This window comes from Mastigoproctus giganteus, chromosome 2 (assembly GCF_048544385.1).
Source record: "Mastigoproctus giganteus isolate SK-2022 chromosome 2, ASM4854438v1, whole genome shotgun sequence".
Classification (NCBI taxonomy): Eukaryota; Metazoa; Arthropoda; class Arachnida; order Uropygi; family Thelyphonidae; genus Mastigoproctus; species Mastigoproctus giganteus.
The window spans coordinates 236,451,142-236,472,325 of NC_143576.1; the positions used below are offsets into that span (position 1 = coordinate 236,451,142).

The following is a 21,184-nucleotide window of genomic DNA, read 5'->3' on the forward strand; positions in this document are numbered from 1 at the left end:
AAAAAAGAATGAAGAATATCCAAGCCTCAGCAGCAGCAGGTACAAATCAATTTGGAAAACTCCAATAAACTTATTTACATTTATTATTGTCAGATTTATATTCGATTTTGGATTTGAGTTCGTCAACAGTTGGATTTGGATTTCAGGATCATCAACAGTTGAACCATGTTGTAGCGATGTGTATTCGCAAGAGACTTCTGGTACAGTACACAAAATCCATGGAGAGTGTTCTATTACTTTTCGCTGTGCAGTATATTTTTTTATTCATCGTGACGAGCGACACCGCCCAATTTTTTCTGGTCAGTCACGCCACCCACTTGCGGTTCGTTGCACTTATGTTCATATTTTTTGGCTGTTGAAGTATGAGAAAAAAATGTCAGGTATTGAGTCAAGTATATTAACAATTTGCGCATTTATTTGTTCCAGAATAAATTAATTGTGTTCATGTGCCTAAATTTTTATATAAAGTCTGCACTGGAACTGTGAAATAGTAAACGATTCGTTAACTTGTACTTATAGATGATCTCCGTCAATTCTATAAAACTTTTTTTTGAAGTTTTTCAACTGGAAGTAGGCTTGTCACATTTTAATATCCAAGAAGGACTTTAAATTTTCCAGAATTAAATATGGATTTTGGGCAAACAAAAAAATATTTAAAAAATATAAAATTATATAATATTGAAACAACATCTGCGTTGTGCAAACTTGATGCATATCTTTGATTCAGTTTCAGCGTGTTTGATAGCTGCCGTTTCCTGTTTTTGATACTCCAGTACCGCATCTATACACAGTGGCTTGTTTACTTTCATGCGGTGCAGGGCAAAATGGAATTTGGGTGAGGGGGCATCTAAAGAAAAAAACTAATAAAGATCATTTTCAATTTCATTTTATTATCACAACAAAACAAACATTATTTAACATAAGAACTAAATAAATTTTTTTATCAAAATCGGTAAAACCATTTTTGAAAAAAACGTAATTTTCAAATTAATCTTCAAGTAAAAAGTTCATTGACCTTGGCAGGTAGAAAGTTCAGTTTCCAATAAAAATCACTTAAAAAATAGTAAAAATCAATGAGTTTATGAAACTGATATTGGGTCCCCCCCCTGATCGGGGCCCTAGACAGATGTCTTTTTTGTCTATAGGATAATGCACCACTGCCTGTACAATAAACAATATGCATAATGTGGATCTTCAGTATTCATTTTTATGCAATTCATTTTTTATTCTTTTCCAACTCTTCTGTGTAACAGTTTAACCAATATGTATTGTAAAGATTACTAACTGCTAATTCATCCCAAGGGCTCACATCTGGTGAGTATGGGCTTGACACACCCAGGGTCCTGAGCTGGATATCCTCATTCTTCTCTTTCTTGACGATTCCCTTCTGCTACTGACTCTTGTTATTTCTCTCTCTCTCTATCAGCTATGCCTCTGGCATATGGTACCACAAAGCAATAGCAGTGACAAATATAAAGAAACTTGACACGATACAGCGCTCCATACTGCTGACTATATCTAGGGGGTACCTAGATATAGCCCCCCCCAACCTGTAGATTTTCTAGACAGGCCTAATGTATAACATCACAAAAGGCAGAACAGTAACCTGCCTTGCCTATACCATGGACCCAACAAACACCCTCATGTTTGAGAGAAGACGACTTGATACTCACCTAATGCGGATATGGCAGGACCACTGGACCAATTCCACCAAGGGAAACATCACCAGGAAATTCATCCCCAAAGTCTCCACACTGGTTTTTCCCAGGTCTACATGCTATCTTCCTGCTAATGGGACATGGACCCATTAGGGAGAAACTCTCCATCCTAGGCATCACTAACAATGCACTATGTCACTGTGGACTCCCTGAAAAGTGGGAGCGCCTAATGTACAGATGTGAACTATACAAAGATCTCAGATGCCAACTAATAACAAAAATGTATTACCTGCCACTAGACCAGGAACATCACATCCTGAGTGATGAAAGGCACTAAATGCCTTCAAGATATTTACCCATGATCTCTTCGAGAAACGAAAAACTTTCCTGCTCAACTAAGACATAATTCTGACATTGAATGTCTCTTCAGTAGCAACCGAGGTATACATCCACCCACAATCAAACCAAGCCTGGTAACAAAACTGATAGTACAACCTGGACATGACCTGTTTAGAAACAATCTCTTCACTGGATACGACACTTACCTGATCTGGACTCTGCACCGACCTTGACAACCTGCAGCTCTGCTGCCAGTGCCATCTGGTGATTTGTTTCACCCTCCCTTGTGTGGTACCTGTAACCCCTCACCCCAGCAGGGGGAGGAAAGGAGTTCTGTCCCCCCTGCTTCTTCTGGTGAGGCATGGGCCTGCCACACTGACTGGGATCGCCTTCGCTAACAGCCCCATACTTCTGTCTTTACTCCCCACTCTATCTATATGCATTCGAATGCCCACACATCTAAATTTAAACATGTCAAATTAACTGTGATCACCAGTTTTTGGCTTTTCCAACTTCAGCATTCCCCTATATATATATATATATTTTTTTTTTAGGTTCTTGCCACTGAAATCTCAGGAAATTAGGTCGCAGGACCTGCCAAAGTAAATAATTATAATACTGGTGTACCTGGTCTGCCTCCATGGGGTGAAGTGGGCCAACGTTAGGAGCCCATTAGGGGGAGCCCAGCGGCTAAATGACCAGAGGAACAATGGCACACAACACTACACATATGTGTACAAAACCCATACACCTTTAAACCTCTGGCATTGACAGTGTTCTGTTTCACACCCACAATGTATACTATGCGGAGATCAGGGAAACCCTTGGTGCCGTTTGACACTAAACACACTCTACTCTACACTCGCTCTCTTTCAAGGTAACTCAGAAAAATTTTTTTGGTGGTGCAGCGTAAGTCTCAGGCTTCCTTGCATCATATGGCTAATAATAATAATATGTGACAGTGCATGCAGTTGCTATGGTTTCCACAGAAAGCAGACTACCTTCTATATGCAAAAGCATCAATTGGTAAAGTAGGGGTAAAAACAACAGGTGGTTCAAGTTCACTCATTTATCCTACTACTCTGTACTAATTCTATGGAAGAGAAGGCATGGTGAGTGACCTTGAGGTGATTTGTTTTCTCCCTGCTTTAGTTGGTATGTATGTACTCCAAAAGATACTGGATGAACTTTCAAATACATATGCTCGGAATGAGCCTAACTAAAAAGAATCCAACAAGATTGCTGTAAACACTTGTTCACATAAATTTGTTTATTTTATATTAACTTGAAAAGCCACACAACCAGAGGCTGACTGGTCATAAGACTTACCAGTGTTTCTCAGGTAAGTCTTATAGCCAGATGTGGACTGGATGCCATTGAAGGCCGGTGTGTTTTTCAGTATTACACTCTGACATCAGATACATTTCTATTTGGTTTCTGCAGTAAGAATTTTTGAAACAGTCTGTCTTTGGAGACAATTGACTTAGCATTAGCATTAGAAAAGGCACATGATGCAAGAAAGCAAGCTTATATAGCATCAGCCAAAAGAAAAAAAAAAAACTTCCCATTTCATCCATCCATTCACTCTAAATGTTTGTCAAGTTCTGCATTGAATCTATTTAAGCTATCAATTTCTACAACAACAGATGGAATTTTGTTCCAGCCGCTGGCTAAAGGCAAACTTCCACACATCTATCCTACAATCGTCTTTCCTCAATTTGAATTTATGCCCTCTCAGGGTATTATTCTGAGCAAGAGGAAGAATCCCATCAGCATTGAGCATGCTCAAAACCTTCAATGCTTTATACATCTCAATCAGATCACCTTGCAGATGCCTAGTCTCCAGACACTGTAATTTGCAAAACTTAAGCCTTTCTTCGTAAGAGCAACCCTTTGTTCCATTCACTAATCTTGTTGCCCTTTCTGTACTCGTTCCAACAGCTCTACATCCTTCTTAAAATGAGGCCTCCAGACCTGTTTACAGTACTCAAGGTGTGACCTGACCATTGCCTTATACAAAGGGATAATCACCTCCTTATCCCTGCTAGAAAAATTCCTGTATATCATTGACAAGACACCATGAGCTACTCTTGCAGACCGTCTGCACTGCTCAGAAAACTTCAAAGCTGCCTGCACAATAACTCCCAGTTCCTTTTCATTCTCTACTACTGTCAGTGTAGTACCACAGAGTTGATACGTTACTCTGGAGTTACTGCTTTCCATATGTAGTATTTTACATTTGTCAATATTAAACTTCATTTCCCACCTCTCAGCCCATCTGCTCAACTTTTCCAAATCCTGTTGCAGCAGCGTACTGTCATTAGTTTCATTAACAACCTTGCCAACCTTCGTATCGTCTGTAAACTTAGACATTAAGCCTGATGTCAATATCATTTATAAATACAGAAAACAACACTGAACCCTGAGGGAGTCCACTAATAACATTAGTCCACGAAGAGCAGTGTCCATTGATTACCACTCTCTGTCTTCTCCCACTCAACCATCCCTTTATCCATAGCAGCAATTTGCCTCCAATGCCACACTGGTTCAATTTGTGCAGCAGTCTTCCATGTGCAACAGTATCAAAGGCCTTTATAAGATCCAAATATATGATATCAAAGTTATTCTTTGCATCCAGTTCCTATGTGACTACATCATAATATCCTATCAAATTTGTCAGACAAGACTTCCCCTTAACAAACCCATGCTGTGTCTTAACTATTACTGCAGTCTTGTCTAGATGATCCTACAATGCTTCTTTAACCAGTGATTCCATTATTTTCTCCGGAACACAAGTTAAACTAACAGGTATATAGTTACTTGTGTCACTTTTGAACCCCCTTTGTGAATTGGTGATACATTTGCACATCTCCAGTCCATGGATACCTTCCCCGAGTCCAGGGAAGCTCTCATAATTATGGCTAAGGGTTTTCTTACTTCCTTTACCGCCTCCTTTAATGTAACTGGATAGATCCCATCTACAGTTTATCTTCAACAATTCCTCCTCTACTTTACTCTCAGTTATTACAAGATTATCTAGCTTACTGCCAGAGTTGAATACACCTCTGGCATTCTCCTGCCTGAATAACTCCTCATGTGTGAATGTAGATGCAAAATATTCATTTAGTTTGTTATCTACCTGAGCAGGATCATCAACAGTTGAACCATCAATATCAAGTGGACCAATATAATTCATCCCCTTCCTTCTAGAGTTTACATAAGTAAAGAACTCTTTGCTGTCTGTTTTTCTTTGCATCCTTTGCCAAAGATTTCTCGTAATCTGCCTTTGCCTGCCTAACCTCCTTTTTGACTTGGTTACAGACCGGCTTATATCTGTCATAGTCTTCTGTGTCACCTATTATTTTATATGTATCCCATACATTTTTCTTCTCTGTCACATGTCTAATTAGTTCGTCTGATTCATCTAATTAGTTCATCCATTTAGGCCTAAATCTTGAACGATATTTCTTAGTTGGTATGAAAAGCCTAGTAGCGTCCAAGATTAATTCTTTGAATGCTTCCCATTGTGAATTTGCTGTTAATATGAAAAGCCTAGTTGCTTCGAAGATTTATTCTTTGAATGCTTCCCATTTTGAATTTACTGTTGGTAACATCTTCAGTTGGGCCCACCGTATAGAATTTAAATACTGTCTTAGACCACCGTAGTCACCTTTACGAAAGCAAAATCCCTTCCTTTTACCCTTCATGGTAGTTACCTCTTTGAGTAAATCTCATTTGAGCACACTGTGATCACTGCCACCTAGTGGTCCTTTATCTGCTGATTCTTAATGCATGAAGAATCACTACTGATAATCAGATCAAGAATATTACTACCTCTAGTTGCCCTCCGAGCATGCTGCTGTAGAAAACAATCATCCAATAAATCCACCAATGCCTTGCTAGTGTGTGAGTGACCAACCCACAAATTCCAGTCAATCTCTGGAAAATTAAAATCCCCCATTATAAGACCCTCTGATTTACTGGCCCACTCTATTTCTCTGCACAATTGCTCATTATACTCATCAGATTAATTAGGCCTATAACACATACCTACTCTCATTTTTCCTTTCCCAGTGCTTGTGTCACACCAGACAGACTCAACATTGCATTATCCCCCAATATCAAATAGCAATTGGATGCACGTCCTTAGATTTTGTGTTTTTTAACTGGCAGCATAACCCCACCTTCCTTCCTGTCCTGTCTATCGTTTCTGTACGCATTGTACTCCCCAAATTCCAATTCTGCACTGCTTATGTCAGTGTAACACCACGTCTCTGATATCCCAACAATATCTGCCTTTGATGCCTTGACTAGCACTTCAAGCTCATCGAATTTATTAACTATACTTCTAGCATTGGTGTACATGCAAGTATACATGCACCTGTTTCTACCCTTAGTTACCCTAACACAGCCCATGTATTTACTTGTTCCACTGACTCCCAGCAGTCCTGGAAATGCCCTTTGCCCTGCTTTCCAGGCTGCTGCTCAGTTGCATTTCAAAAGAAGCAGTGCAAGAATCACTTTCATCTCTGCCAGCGGCTACTGTTAATCTATTAGTTCATGTATCCCCCCAAGCTAGCAGTTTTCCAACCCACCTAACTCTGGCTCGATAGCATCAGACTTCCATGGGAGGATGCCTACTTAAAGCCAGGTTTATGGCAACCCTAGATCTGGAAAGTGTTGAACTGAATACGTTCCAGAGCAGTTGTAGAACTGCTCTGGAGTGGCATTCCATTTCAGCCAGAGGTTGTGTATTTGTGTTTGAGATAGTTCATCCTTTGAATTCAGGATTTGTAAAATACTGTACTATTAGTTTTCTTCCAGTGCTAGTATGGTGTCTGACAGATACCACTGTTTAAAATTGTTCTGTTTTTTCTAAATTTGTAAATGAAATAAAATCCTCCCATTTAACTTTGCCCACCAATATTTAATTTGTATAACTGAAAAATGACAACGGAAAATACTATATGAACAATATTTTCTGTTTTCATTTTGATATAGTATGAATTACGAGACATTAATTTTTTGTTTGGCATTTAGCAGACGCCAGGCAAGCAAAAGCATCTTTTTTCTAGGCAATTCATATTCCTACATAGTATCTGTGAGATCCTGGTGACAGGTGTCTAATCTCTGTGTGGAGCTTTAGTTTTGCCAGCTAAATGTAAGCAATGCAAGAATAAAGATATGTGCATCTGCATTTCAATCCAGAGGACTGGGGACCTTGAAAATTGTAAAAAATGCAATAAAACTTTCCTTATTATTATTATTATTATTATTATTTTCTCTTGTTTATTTTCATTTGACATTTTTATAATAAATAGATATTTTTCAGTTCAGTAGAAAACCTAAAAATTAATGTTTTTATAATTAAAAAAAAAAAAAAAACGATGTCTTACAGACACCATACAAGCATACAAGCATCTTTGTTAAATTGACAGCACAAGTGATGGAAGGCTTAAAATAGAATTCATGCAAGGAAGCTAGGCTTCCACATATTTGCTTGACCCATCCTTAAATTTATATAAGCTTTAATATCTACAAGATGGTGGTTATTTGTTCCAACAGTTTAATGACCCATTAGCTAAAATACAATTTTCTTATGTCCAGTTTACAACTACCTTTTCATTTTTATTATTATTATTATTATTATTATTATTATTAGTCATATGGTGCAAGAAAGCAAGCTTATGCAGCATCAGCCAAAAAAAAAAAAAAAAAAACCTTCTCATTTCACCCATCCACTCGCTCCAAATGTTTCTCTAGTTCTGCCTTGAATCTATTTAGGCTATCAACTTCCACAACAAGAGATGGCAGTCTGTTCCACTAACCAACTACCCACTGGCTAAAGGCAAATGTCCGCACATCTATCCTACATCTTGTCTTTCCTCAATTTGAATTTATGCCCTCTCAGGTGATTATTCTGAGCAAAAGGTAGAATCCCATTGGCATTGAGCATGCTCCAACCATTCAAGGCTTTATACACCACAATCAGATCACCTTGCAGGTGCCTAGTCTCCAGACACTGTAATTTGCAAAATTTAAGCCTTTCTTCGTAAGTGCAACCCTTTGTTCCATTCACTAATCTTGTTGCCCTTTTCTGTACTCATTCCAGCAGCTCTACATCCTTCTTGAAATGAGGCCTCCAGACCTGTATACAGTACCATACAAGGGAATAATCACCTCCTTATCCCTGCTAGAAAAATTCCTGTATATCATTGACAAGACCCCCATGAGCTACTCTTGCAGCCCATCTGCACTGCTCAGAGAACTTCATATGTGCCTGCACAATTACCCCCATGTCCTTGTCATTCTCTACCACTGTCAGTGTAGTACCACAGAGTTGATACTTTGCTCTGGGGTTACTGTTTCCCATATGTAGTACTTTACATTTGTCAATGTTAAACTTCATTTGCCGCCTCTCAGCCCATATGCTCAACCTTTCCAGATCCTGTTGCAGCAGCACAGCGTCAGTAGTGTACTTAACAACCCTGCCAACCTTTGTATCGTCTGCAAACTTGGACATTAAGCTTGATATACCATCATAAATATCATTTATAAATACAGAAAACAATAATGGACCCAATACTGAACCCTGAGGGACTCCACTAATAACATTAGTCCATGATGAGCAGTGTCCATTGATTACCACTCTCTGTCTTCTCCCCTTCAACCATCCCTTTATCCATAGCAGCAATTTGCCTCCAATGCCACACTGCTCCAATTTGTGTTGCAGTCTTCCATGTGCAACAGTATCAAAAGCATTTCTAAGATCCAAATATATAATATCAAAGTTATTTCCTGCATCTAGTTTTTTTGTGACTGCATCATAGTATCCAATCAATTTGGTCAGGCAAGACTTTCACTTAACAAAACCATGCTGTGTCTGAGCTATAACTGAAGTCTTGTCTAGATGATCCTGCAGTACTTCTTTAACCAGTGCCTCCATCAATTTTCCTGGAACAGAAGTTAAACTCACAAGTCTATAATTATTTGTGTCAGCCTTTGATCCTCCTTTGTGAATTGGGGTCACATTTGCACATCTCCAGTCTATGGGTACCTCCCCCGAGTCCAGGGAAGCTCTCATAATTATGGCTAAGGGTTTGCTTACTTCCTTTGCTGCTTCCTTTAATATAACTGGATAGATCCCATTCACCCCGAGTGCCTTTTTTATGTTTATCCTCAACAATTTCTCCTCCACTTTCCTCTCAGTTATTACAAAATCATTACCAGAGTTTAAGCTCACTACCAGAGTTTACTTCACCTCTGGCATTCCCCTTCCTGAATAACTCCTCATGTGTGAATGTAGATGCAAATTACTCGTTTAGTTTGTTAGCCACCTGAGCAGGATCCTCAACTGTTGAACCATCAATATCCAGTGGACCAATCTGATTCATCCCTTTCTTTCTAGAGTTTACATAGGTAAAGAACTCTTTTCTGTTTTTATTTGCATCGGATTTTGCCACTTTGCCAAGGATTTCTCATAATCTTCCTTTGCCTGCCTAATCTCCATTGTGACTTGGTTACAGACCAGCTTATATCTATCATAGGCTTCCATGTCACCCAATTTATATGTATCCCATGCATTTTTATTCTCTGCCGTATATCTCATTAGTTCATCTGACGTCCATTTAGTCCTAAACCTTGAACAATATTTCTTAGTTGTTATGTAAAGCCTAGTAACTTCCAAGATAAGTTCTTTGAATGCCTCCCCTTTTGAATTTGCTGTTGGTAACTTCATCAGTTGGTCCCACTGTTTAGAATTTAAATACTGTCTCAGACCATCGTAGTCACCTTTACGAAAGCAAAAACCCTTCCCTTTACCCCTGATGGTAGTTTCCTCTTTGAGTAAATCCCACTTCAGCACATTGTAATCACTGCCATTTAGTGGTTCCTTTATCTGTAGATTCTTAATTGGTTAGGTTCTTAATTGATTCATAATTAATGCATGAAGAATCACTACTGATAATCAAATTAAGAGTATTACTCCCTCTAGTTGCCTTCCGAACATGCTGATGTAGAAAACAATCATCCAATAAATCCACAAAAGCCTTGCTACTGTGTGAGTGACCAATCCACAAATTCCAGTCGATATCTGGGAAATTAAAATCCTCCATTGTAAGACTCTCTGATTTACTGGCCCACTCTATTTCCCTGTACAGTTTCTTATTATACTCATCAGAGTCATTAGGACTATTGCACACTCCTACTCTCAATTTTGATCTCCCACTGCTTATGTCACACCAAACTGACTCGACACTGCACTGTCGAGCAATGTCGACTGGCTTCACTTCCTTGGATTTTATGTGTTTCTTAACTAATAGCATAACCCCTCCTCCCTTCCTATCCTGTCTATCCTTTCTGTACACATTGTACTCCCCAAATTCCAGTTCTGCATTCCTTATATCTGTGTGACACCACGTCTCTGATATTCCAACAATATCTGCCTTTTATGTTTTAAGAAATACCTCAAATTCATCAAATTTATTTACGAAACTCCTAGCATTGGTGTACATGCAAGTATACATGCACCTGTTCCTATTCTTAGCTACCCTAACACAACCCATGTGTTTACTTGTACCGCAATGACTCCCTGCAGTCTCTGAAATATCCTGCATCTTGTTTTCCAGGCTGTTGAGAGAGAGAGAGAGAGAGAGAGAGAGAGAGAGAGAGAGAGAGTCAGAAGTAGAAAGGAATCACTAAGAAAGAGAAAAATAACAATATCCAGCTCAGGATCCTGGGTTTGCCAAGCCCATACTCAGAAGATGTGAGCCCCTGGGGTAAATAAATGCTTTAATCAAGTCCCAACAAACCTATATAGTTTTGAGAATTTGTAATACACGAAACTGAAGCCCCTCCCTTTATATAGGGATACTTTATACCAGTAGTGTGCCTTTTTCCTTTCTCTGCACCTTTTTGGCAGGTCTCTATTAGCATTAGCATTAGTAGAGCCATTTGATGCAAGAAAGCAAGCTTATGCAGCATCAGCCAAAAAAAAAAAAAAAAAAGAAACCACTTCCACTTCATTCCCGACATAGTCCCTTTAGCCAGTGGGTGGTTAATTGCAGGAATAAACTTCCATCTGTTGTTGTGGAAGTTGATAGCTTAAATAAATTCAAGGAGGAACTGGACAAACTTTTAGAGGGAATGGATGTGCTTATATCCATTCCCTTGTATGCTTCCTCATATGGTTGTTTTCTTGCATCACATGCCTCCTACTATGTACAGTAATTGATGAGGCTTAATCCTTAGTGGGGTATGCCTTATATTGTGGCACAAGCAGTCGTACATTGGTCTTTTACCCGTTTGATATTTTGATCGATAGTCCTGTATAATTCAAATAAACATTTAAAGTAGTACAAATATGAATGAAATGTAAAAGCCTTTAGTTGCATATATTTATAAAAAAGATATTGCATGTCACAAAAAAGAGTTGCTCAAAACTTCTCTCTTAACACAAAAGCTTTAATCATTACCGGGTCATTATAAAGGCCTTGTGCAGTTTTAAATTTTCATAACTTCTGTTCTATACATGATAAAATCAATCTGTAAAAATCGTTGGAAATGTAATTTAGTGAAGTTTAGTATGTACTAAGAGTGATTCATTTATTTTATTATTATTATTACTAGCCACATAGTGCAAGGAAGCCAGAGGCTTATGCTGCACCAGCCAAAAAAAAAAATTCAGAGTTACCCTGAGAGAGAGAAGTAGATGGGACTCACCAAGAAAGAGAAGAATGATGATATCCAGCTCAGGACCCTGGGTGTGCCAAGCCAATACTCACCAGGTGTGATCCCCTGGGGTTTTTTTATTGTAGTTTAGCAAAAGTTTTATTATTATTTATTTATTTTTTGCAGAATTAGGCTTGACCAAATGGCTTCAATAGAAGAGAAAGTAAATTGTGTGCTGTGGTTTACCAAGTGAAAGTCTGTAATTGCAGTACAAAAAAGATTTAGAACCCATTACAACCAAGATGAACCACATGGGAATTCCATAACTAACTGGATGAAAAAGTTTAAAGAAACAAGTTCCGTCAATGATAAATGACGATCTGGAAGGCCAAGCATAAGTGAGGAAAGTGTGGCATCTTTGGAGCTGGGTATTCCTGACTCAACATTACATAAAATTCTCATAGTGAAACTTTACATGAAACCCTACAAAATTCAAGTCCACCAAATGTTGCTGGAAAAGGCCACCACGTTCACCAGATTTTAGCCCATTGGATTTTTTTCTGTGGGGACATGTTAAGATTATTGTTTATTCAACAAAACCTCACTCTTTAGATTATCTTTGGACTAGGATAACTAATGTGATTCAGGGTATTACTGAAAATCAACTGCAAAACACATCTGTAGAACTTCAGAATCGTATCTCAGTTTGTATACATAATGACAGTGGATATGTTGAGAATTAACAATCTCAAGAATAAATGTATATAAAACTGTAATAAATTCTTTCACTTACCCTTTTTTCAGATTGATTTTATCATATACAGAATGGAAGTTTTAAAAATATAAAACTGCACAAGGACTTTATAATCACTCTGTATTACATTATTACCCAAAAATTTTAATACATTGAAAGTACTTTAATCTCTGGCTGAATATTTTTCACAATCTCAACAAAATACGACACTGTGCTACATTTTTTCTTTTTTTTTTTGCTGTGTAATATGCACATCTGCCTTCATTATCACCACATGGTTTCTTTGGACACAGCTCACTTGGGTGCAAAGTAACTTTTGAATGAAAATTTTTACCCTTGTTGGCAATGTGATATTTTGTGAATGAGCATGCATATGTCTCTTTATCAAACTGAGGGTGAGTACTGTCATAAATATGTAACGTCGAGGCCTTCTGTATTCTTTTATTTGGTGAACTATGTACACATTTATGCCCGCTATATTCATCATAGAAAAAAGAAAAAAAAAAATTGTCAGTGGCCACTAATTGCTTTGTCCCGGATTGAATATGTTCCTTTCATTTCATCACCAACATCCACTTCTCCTTTTGTTTTGTCATACAGAGTAATAATTTCTGGTTTATTTTCTATGTTAATGCTAGTTTGATCAGTCGTGGCATTATTATGCATGGTAGAAATCATTATCACATTCCTGTTTTTTTTTTTTGGTACATAGGATACGGTGGTAATATAACCATTGAAATAAAATTTACTGGAATGAATGGCTCTGCCCTTGATATTCACCAGTTCGGGCAATAGCTTGTGCTTGTTTTTCCTTATTGTTCCTAAAAAGAGTCAGGGTGTGTTCATCTCTAAGTTTTTCTGTTAGGGGATAGAGGCAAGCCAATTATCAATGGTAATATTCCTACCGATGATATAAATTGGCTGGAGAAGTCATTTAACCACATCAATTAGGACATTGCTCTGTGCAAAATATTAGTACTGTATGTGCAATGATTTTATCCAGCATAACATCAGAAATGTATAACTTCCAGACATCAACATTAGAACTAGCATTACTCACTTCATGATGTAAGGCTCTAACATGAGTAACTATGTTATGTTGTTTAGTTCTCACTTCTCTGTGCAGTGGTGTTAATGTACAGATAGTCTCAAGATCTTCTCCAAGGATAATATCATCAGGCTCACTCAGTGAATCCTTTTTAAGCAGAACCATTTCCTTCATATTTGTATCAGTATTGTGTTCTTCTAAGTCCTATAAAAAATCATCTTCCCTTGATTCATATCCTCTTATTTCCAGTTTGTCATCACTTGTTCCTGTTTTTAGCAGCATTCTATGAAGTTGCTGGCGAAGGTAAAGAAAGCCAACACGAGAACGATGAGAAACGTCAGATAACGTACGTGGAAAATTAGTTTCCCGATACAGCACTTTAGCACTGTTTGCTCGGTAAACAGATGGTAGGTGTTATCGGTCTGGAGCAAAGTCAAGAACGATATATTGATTGACAGGTAGGCGTGACAAACAATGAAATGATTGGTGCACGAACACAAAACACGATAACATCTGGTTAATACCATTTTAGTAGCACTCAGAAGCACTAATGGTAACTTGTCCTAATGAACACTTTCCATAATGGTGAAAAAAGGTCAGGTTACCTCCACTTGGATCCCATGGGAGCTTGAACCCCTCCCAAAGTGGAGGGGGTAACCTAACATTTTTTCTTTAGAATCACAGTCATATTTAGAAATACATTCATAAAAATACAGTCATAAAAAATTTATTTTTTATGACTGTATTTTTATTCTCTTGTTCAATAATATGCCCTAATAGTGAAAAAAGGTCAGGTTACCTCCACTTGAATCCCATGGAATCTTGAACCCCTCCCGAAATGGAGGGGGTAACCTAACCTTTTTTCTTTAGAATCATGTGGACTAGCGCATAAAATGTTTATTAACAAAATATTATTTTTTTATTACTGTACTTTTATTTTTAAAGACACTCGTGCAGATACACACGTATCATAACGTCAATCAACACCTCAACAGCTATTCACTGTATATATTTATATATATACGTGGAATCTTTCTTTCTTTTCTTATATTATTTCCTAACCTAACATTTAAGGTTAGGTCACTAAATATAAGGAAACTGTTTCTATTATTTCCTAACCTGCCATTTAAGGTCAGGTTATGAAATATAATGAAAAATAAAGAAACCTTTTCCTTTTTTCGTAACCAAACTTAAATCAACAGTATAGTTAAAACACTCATGAACTGCAAAAATCTGCTTTTAATAAGGAGAAAAAAACATAATGAAGAACAAAAATGAACAGAACGAAACTTTTATTAATTTAGTTTTCATCAAAAAATCAACCAATGTTTTATTTTCCTTACAAATTTATTCCATCTTTAAAAGATTCATTGCTACTATTACCTGTTTACCGTTCATTACAAAACTATTATGCACCATTCTTTACTCATAAATACACATTATAATGCCAACCAATGATTATACAGTAGCTTGTCCTCTGTCGCGCCCACCACCAATCATTTCATCGTTTGCCACACCTACCTGTCAATTACTATATCCTTCTCGATTTCGGCTCCAGACCAATAACACCTACCGTCTGTTTACCGAGCGAGCAGCGCTAGAGTCCGGTATCGGGAAACTAATTTTCCGCATAAGTTATCCGACGTTTCTCGCATTCTTGTGTTGGCTTTCTTTACCTTAGCCGAAGTTGATTAACATAATGAGGAGTTTGTAAATCAAAATTGTCACCCATATTAAAAGATGCACTTTAGTCTGAAAAACCAACAACACAAAAAATAAAACTCACGTTTTAGGATGTGTGATAGTCTAAAACAGTGTTTCTCAACCTTTTTTTATTCGCGTACTACTTCTGTACTACTTCTACTATTGGTGCTACTTCTGTTTCTTATCATCCTTAATGATGTTGATACCAGAATGCAGGGGAAGTTTTTAAAGCTTGCTGATGATTTATAGGTAAGAAGGTTGGTTAACAGCGAGATCTAGGCCATATTGCTCCAGAATAACTTAGCTTGGTTGCACAAATTGTCTGAAAATATGGAAACTCTAATGCTTCTGAATGTAAGGTTTTGCACATAGGGAACAGAAATCCATTAGTTAAAAGTGGTTTAAACCACACAAGCATTATTATTCAATCAGACATGAAATTTTCAAGTGTGAACAGGTGACTAGGATGGCATGTGGTTTTACTGGCTGATATACACAACCATTGCAACAAGGAAAAGAATGTTACTATCTCTTTATATAAGATAATCACATTTAGAATATTCTGTTCAGGTCACACTTGAAGAAAGACATGAGACTTCTAGAAAGGGTTCAAAGAAGGGCAGCCAGATTGGTAAAGAGTGCTAATAAATATCCATATGAAGAACAACTTAGAAGGTTCAAACTGCAAAGTTTGGCAACTAGTTATTTTATGGGGACCTGATAGATGTAATAAGGCCTGTAAAGGAATCAGTAAAATAAACGAGGGACGTATGTTTTCACTAGTAGGAGAAACATCACTCATGAGGCACAAATATAAAATTTTGAGGAATAACAATGGTTGGATCTCATCTAGGGACATAAGTTTAATTTTGGGCAGCATGTCGTAGATCATTTTAATAGATTGCCTGCCGTGTCGGTTGAAGTGGAGAGTTTGGTAGTGTTCAAAGCAGAACTGGATATACACTTTTTGGTGATAGGAAAGGTATGAGTGATTGAGAAATTTTTCCTTTTTTTTTTTTTTTTTTTGAAAATTGCAGAAAAAAAAAAGTTTACTTTCTTGCATTTTGCCATTATAATATTAATACTAAATATCAGTCATTTCATTTATAGAAATATTTTTACATGAAAGACTACAGAAGCATGCAAAAATAAAAATTAAATAGTATAGTATAACATGTTTAAATAAGTTTTGTTATTTTGTATAAATTGCACATCTAACCATATATATATATTTACATATTGAGAAGGAGAAATGTCAAGAATAATGAGAGCATGTAGAGTACATAAATTTGGGTCACCTAAAGTGCTACAGATTGATAAAGATGCTCCAGTTCCCCCAGTTGCAGAAAAACAGGCAAGTTCTATACTCCTTTTATATTTTTAATCAAACATATAGCAGAAATTATCCAGGAATAGATCCAGTAAAGTAGATATTTTATTTTATTGTGGTCAAATAGACAAATAATAAATGTTATGCATATCAAGCTACTGCTGTATGTGTAATGACCAAAACGAATTTTTTTTTTCACTGCACTATATTTTTTGTACTTAATGATTTTGCTTTGGATAACCAAAGTTTAGATAGATGTAACTATTGTATTTTTTAACAGTACAGAAATAATTAGAACATTCTGGAGCATGACACAGGATTTTTGACAAGAGTTTAGCAATCAGTAACAAGTTTGATATTAATGATTTTTTTACAGAGTGGAGCTGCCTTTGTGAATTAGCCTTTATTTTCTTAATTACACTCCCCTCTTATTCATACCCTATATTGTGTACAGCCTGCCTACTAATATAACTGTAGTAATTAATATTCACCAGTACTTATTCTTCTGGTTAACTGATGAAAGAATATTTCGAAAAACTCTGCTTGTAATGAGGAGAAAATCCACATAAGTTTTGTTACTAGGAGCTTACTCCTTACCCAAGAAGTAGCAACTTCTGCTATTAGGGCAGACAGTCAAAGCAATTAGCATGATCATATAAACAACAAGAGTTCTCATGAGATATGGCTACACTAATGCAGACCCAAAGGGAGAGAGAAACCATAATTATCATGTAAATGAATAAGTGAATACCTTTAGCACGTAGCGAGCATTCACACATATCAGGTTTCACACTTCCATTCTGAAAATGGTAATGAAGAGGGTTTGTTTATAATTCTTAACTAGACATTGGACGTATGTTTGGTGATGGGATCATTCCTTTTCCATTGTGTGTTGTTCAAGCACTAGGGACATATGTCCTGGCTTCGACATCCAGTCAGATGCTGAGATTGAATAAACTTTTGGGAAAGCTTCGAGCAAAAGGGAAACCTCGGAACACCAGGAGAAGTAAGGTGATCTTTGAACAAGAGTTATAGTGGTAAGAGAGTTCCAAGAGAACTGACGTGCCAGTCTTGCACACAGTCGCCACAGCCATTGAAACCAAGTGTTCATACAAAATTGAAGACTTCAAGAAGAACACCCAAGAGCAGAGAAGGTGGATTGAGTTCCTAAAGATCCTGAGGAAAATTGTGAGACCTCATAAAACTGGTAAGTGAGAGCCTACATAAAAGAAGTATGACGAGCGAGAGTCTGAGCTAAATAGGAATGCATTATTATTGACTTATGGGAAATGATAATGGCCAAATGATTTCTTCCTGGTATTATGCATTTTTATATACTTACAATGAAACCTAACTGTAAAATTTATGCGCTGAGTTAAAGTAATGAAGATTTCAATGCATTTATTGTGTATAATTATTATAGTATTAGTCAGAATGTTATTCAAACTTAGGCAGAAGATTATTACTTAATGAATGTATGTTTAAACCATTACTGGTCATATGCTAGGGTCAGCCAATAGTTGATGATTTTTAGAGAGAAGTTCTATCTCCTTCCTAAATATTTACTCATGTTCTAACCTGTGAGTGTTGTATATGCTTAGTTTTAAATAAATGTTTCTTTGTTTTCTAAATGATTTCCTCTCTATTAATCCTCATCCACACCAAATAACACCAGAATTATTAGGAACAAGATATACATAAAAGATTGTTGTGGCATTGAATATTAAGCAACCGGCATTGTAGAATCTTCAATGAAAACACAATACCAATCCAAACTGCAGTATTCGTGGGGTGTTTTCCCCTTGAATATTGAGGATACAGAAATTGTGTCCTATAAACTACTGTTAACTACTAGATGCTCATTTTGGGAGGGAATGACGGCCAATATAGAGGGCAGCAGAAGTACTCTGTGACAATTGGAGCCGTGTAACACCCGAATGCCATTGTGCTAACATTTTTTTCTATAAGAAGGAAATGCAGAGAAGAAAATATAAATCACTCCCTAACATATGATCCACATAATTATTAGTTTTCCCCATATTTTATTAGTTACTTTCATTATTATTTTAGTAACTGGAAAAAAAATACTGAATGCTTATACAGAATTTGCCTTCTGCTCTATGATAATTTGTAGTCTTGTTATGAATTCTGGTGCTAACCCACCTATAATCCAAGTGGAACAAAATAAAAGTTTGTGATGAGATTTTAAAGAGGGCGATCCTCAGTGTTACAGCTTCTTATGTTAGCGGTTTTGTATATGTGTGCCGATTCTTGAGTATTTACAATTCAACAGTCTTCCATGAGTACTTTTACTGTTAAGCTGTCCCCTCGTCTGACCTTGATGTTTCCACCTACTTAGTTATTTCTGTAATGAACTGTTGAGGGGTCTAGCTGCAAAACTTGCCAAGTCTATTTCTTTGTAATGAAGGACTTGATGAATTTCAAACCTCAACTAGTGTTGTACTTGGAGAGTTTGCATCTAAATTCAAATTACATTAGATTTTATACTGAAATTACATTAGATTTTATACTGAAATTACATTAGATTTTATAATATTGTAGCTTTTTCAAGTAATATTTGATAAGTTTTAAATATTCATGAGTCATTCATAACCCAATTACAAAAGAAATGGACTTGGTGAGTTTTACATTTAGCTCCCCCAGTTAAGGAGAAGAGTTTGTCACCTCTTATTTTTAATTGCTTGATCTCCTCCATCAAAATGCAAAAAAAAAAAAAAAAAATCCTAGGGTCAGCCAGAAACGGAATTTTTATTTCTGTGAAACAGTCTTCTATGGCTTCCTCAACATTGTCTCTGTTCAATAATTCAGTTTATGTTCTTCAGATAGCACATTCCACCAACTTATCATCACATGTACTTTTCATTTGGCATGCAGCATCCTTTTTTCTGTCCTCCACTTGCTTTTATTTCAGATGATTAAAAGTTGTAAAGACTAGTCATTATATGTATAATATTAGCATTTGCATTAGCATTAGTAGAGGCATTTGATGCAAGAAAGCAAGCTTATGCAGCATCAGCCAAAAAAAAAAAAAAAAAAAAAAAAAACCCACTTCCACTTCACCCCTCTGTTCGTTCAAAATACCTGTCCAGCTGAGCCTTAAACTTATTTAGGCTGTCAACCTCCACCACAAGGGATGGAAGTCTGTTCCACCAACCAACCACCCGCTGGCTAAAGGCAAATTTCCGCACGTCTATCCTACATCTGTCTTTCCTCAATTTGAATTTATGCCCTCTCAGGTGATTTTTCTGAGCTAGAGGAAGAATCCCATCAGCATTGAGCATGCTTAAACCATTCAAGGCTTTATACACCTCTATCAGATCACCTCGCTGGTGCCTAGTCTCCAGACACTGTAATTTGCAAAATTAAGCCTTTCTTCGTAAGAGCACCCCTTTGTTCCATTCACTAATCTTGTTGCCCTTCTCTGTACTCGTTCCAGCAGCTCTACATCCTTCTTGAAATGAGGCCTCCAGACCTGTATACAGTACTCTAGGTGTGGCCTGACCATCGCCTTATACAATGGAATAATCACCTCCTTATCCCTGCTGGAAAAATTCCTGTATATCATTGACAATACTCCATGAGCTACTCTTGCAGCCCGTCTGCACTGCTCAGAGAACTTCACATCTGCCTGCACAACCACCCCCAAGTCCCTTTCATTCTCTACCACTGTCAGTGTAGTACCACAGAGTTGATACGTTGCTCTGGGGTTGCTGTTTCCCATGTGTAGTACTTTACATTTGTCAATGTTAAACTTCATTTGCCACCTCTCAGCCCATCTGCTCAACCTTTCCAGATCCTGTTGCAGCAGCATAGTGTCAGTAGTGTCCTTGACAACCCTGCCAACCTTTGTATCATCTGCAAACTTGGACATTAAGCCCGATATACCATCATCAATATCATTTATAAATACAGAAAACAATAATGGACCCAACACTGAGCCCTGAGGGACTCCACTAATAACATCAGTCCACGATGAGCAGTGTCCATTGATTACCACTCTCTGTCTTCTCCCCCTCAACCACCCCTTTATCCATAGCAGCAATTTGCCTCCAATGTCACACTGCTCCAATTTGTGTAGCAGTCTTCCATGTGCAACAGTATCAAAAGCCTTTCTAAGATCCAAGTATATAATATCAAAGTTATTCCCTGCATCCAATTCTTTTGTGACTGCATCATAGTATCCAATCAAGTTGGTCAGGCAAGACTTCCCCTTAACAAAACCATGCTGTGTCTGAGCTATAACTGAAGTTTTGTCTAAATGATCCTGCAGTGCTTCTTTAACCAGTGCCTCCATTAATTTTCCTGGAACAGAAGTTAAGCTCACAGGTCTATAATTACTTGTGTCAGCCTTTGATCCTCCTTTGTGAATTGGGGTCACATTTGCACATTTCCAGTCTATGGGTACCTCCCCTGAGTCCAAGGAAGCTCTCATAATAACATTATATGAAGTCTATTCATAATATGAAGTCTATTCGAAAAGTATCCAGATTGCTATGCTATAGTGACAATTAGCATATTTACATGTTGAACCAACTTAATAACCTTTGAAATAGTGTACTTCTGAGGTGATGCACTTATCACAACAATTTTCCAGCTCTAAGAAACACTTCTGGAAAGCTGATTTTGTAATCTTCAAAAGCTGAGCTGTCATATTATTCTTT

General features: G+C 37.2%; 1 protein-coding gene across 3 annotated transcripts in view; it reads left to right on the top strand.

Annotated features, from left to right (window-relative positions):
* The first annotated feature begins 208 nt into the window (after positions 1–208).
* The window catches only part of LOC150090272 (zeta-crystallin-like), a 109,687-nt gene continuing 88,711 nt past the window's right edge, over positions 209–21,184 (top strand). The window contains exons 1-2 of one of the 3 annotated variants that reach the window (XM_090369047.1): positions 209–380; positions 16,417–16,530. In XM_090369047.1, coding sequence (XP_090225173.1) covers positions 374–380; positions 16,417–16,530 — 121 coding nt within the window. In that variant the 5' untranslated portion in view covers positions 209–373. The remainder of the gene's footprint in view (positions 381–16,416; positions 16,531–21,184) is intronic. The other 2 variants (XM_090369045.1, XM_090369046.1) reach the window with 2 other exon arrangements.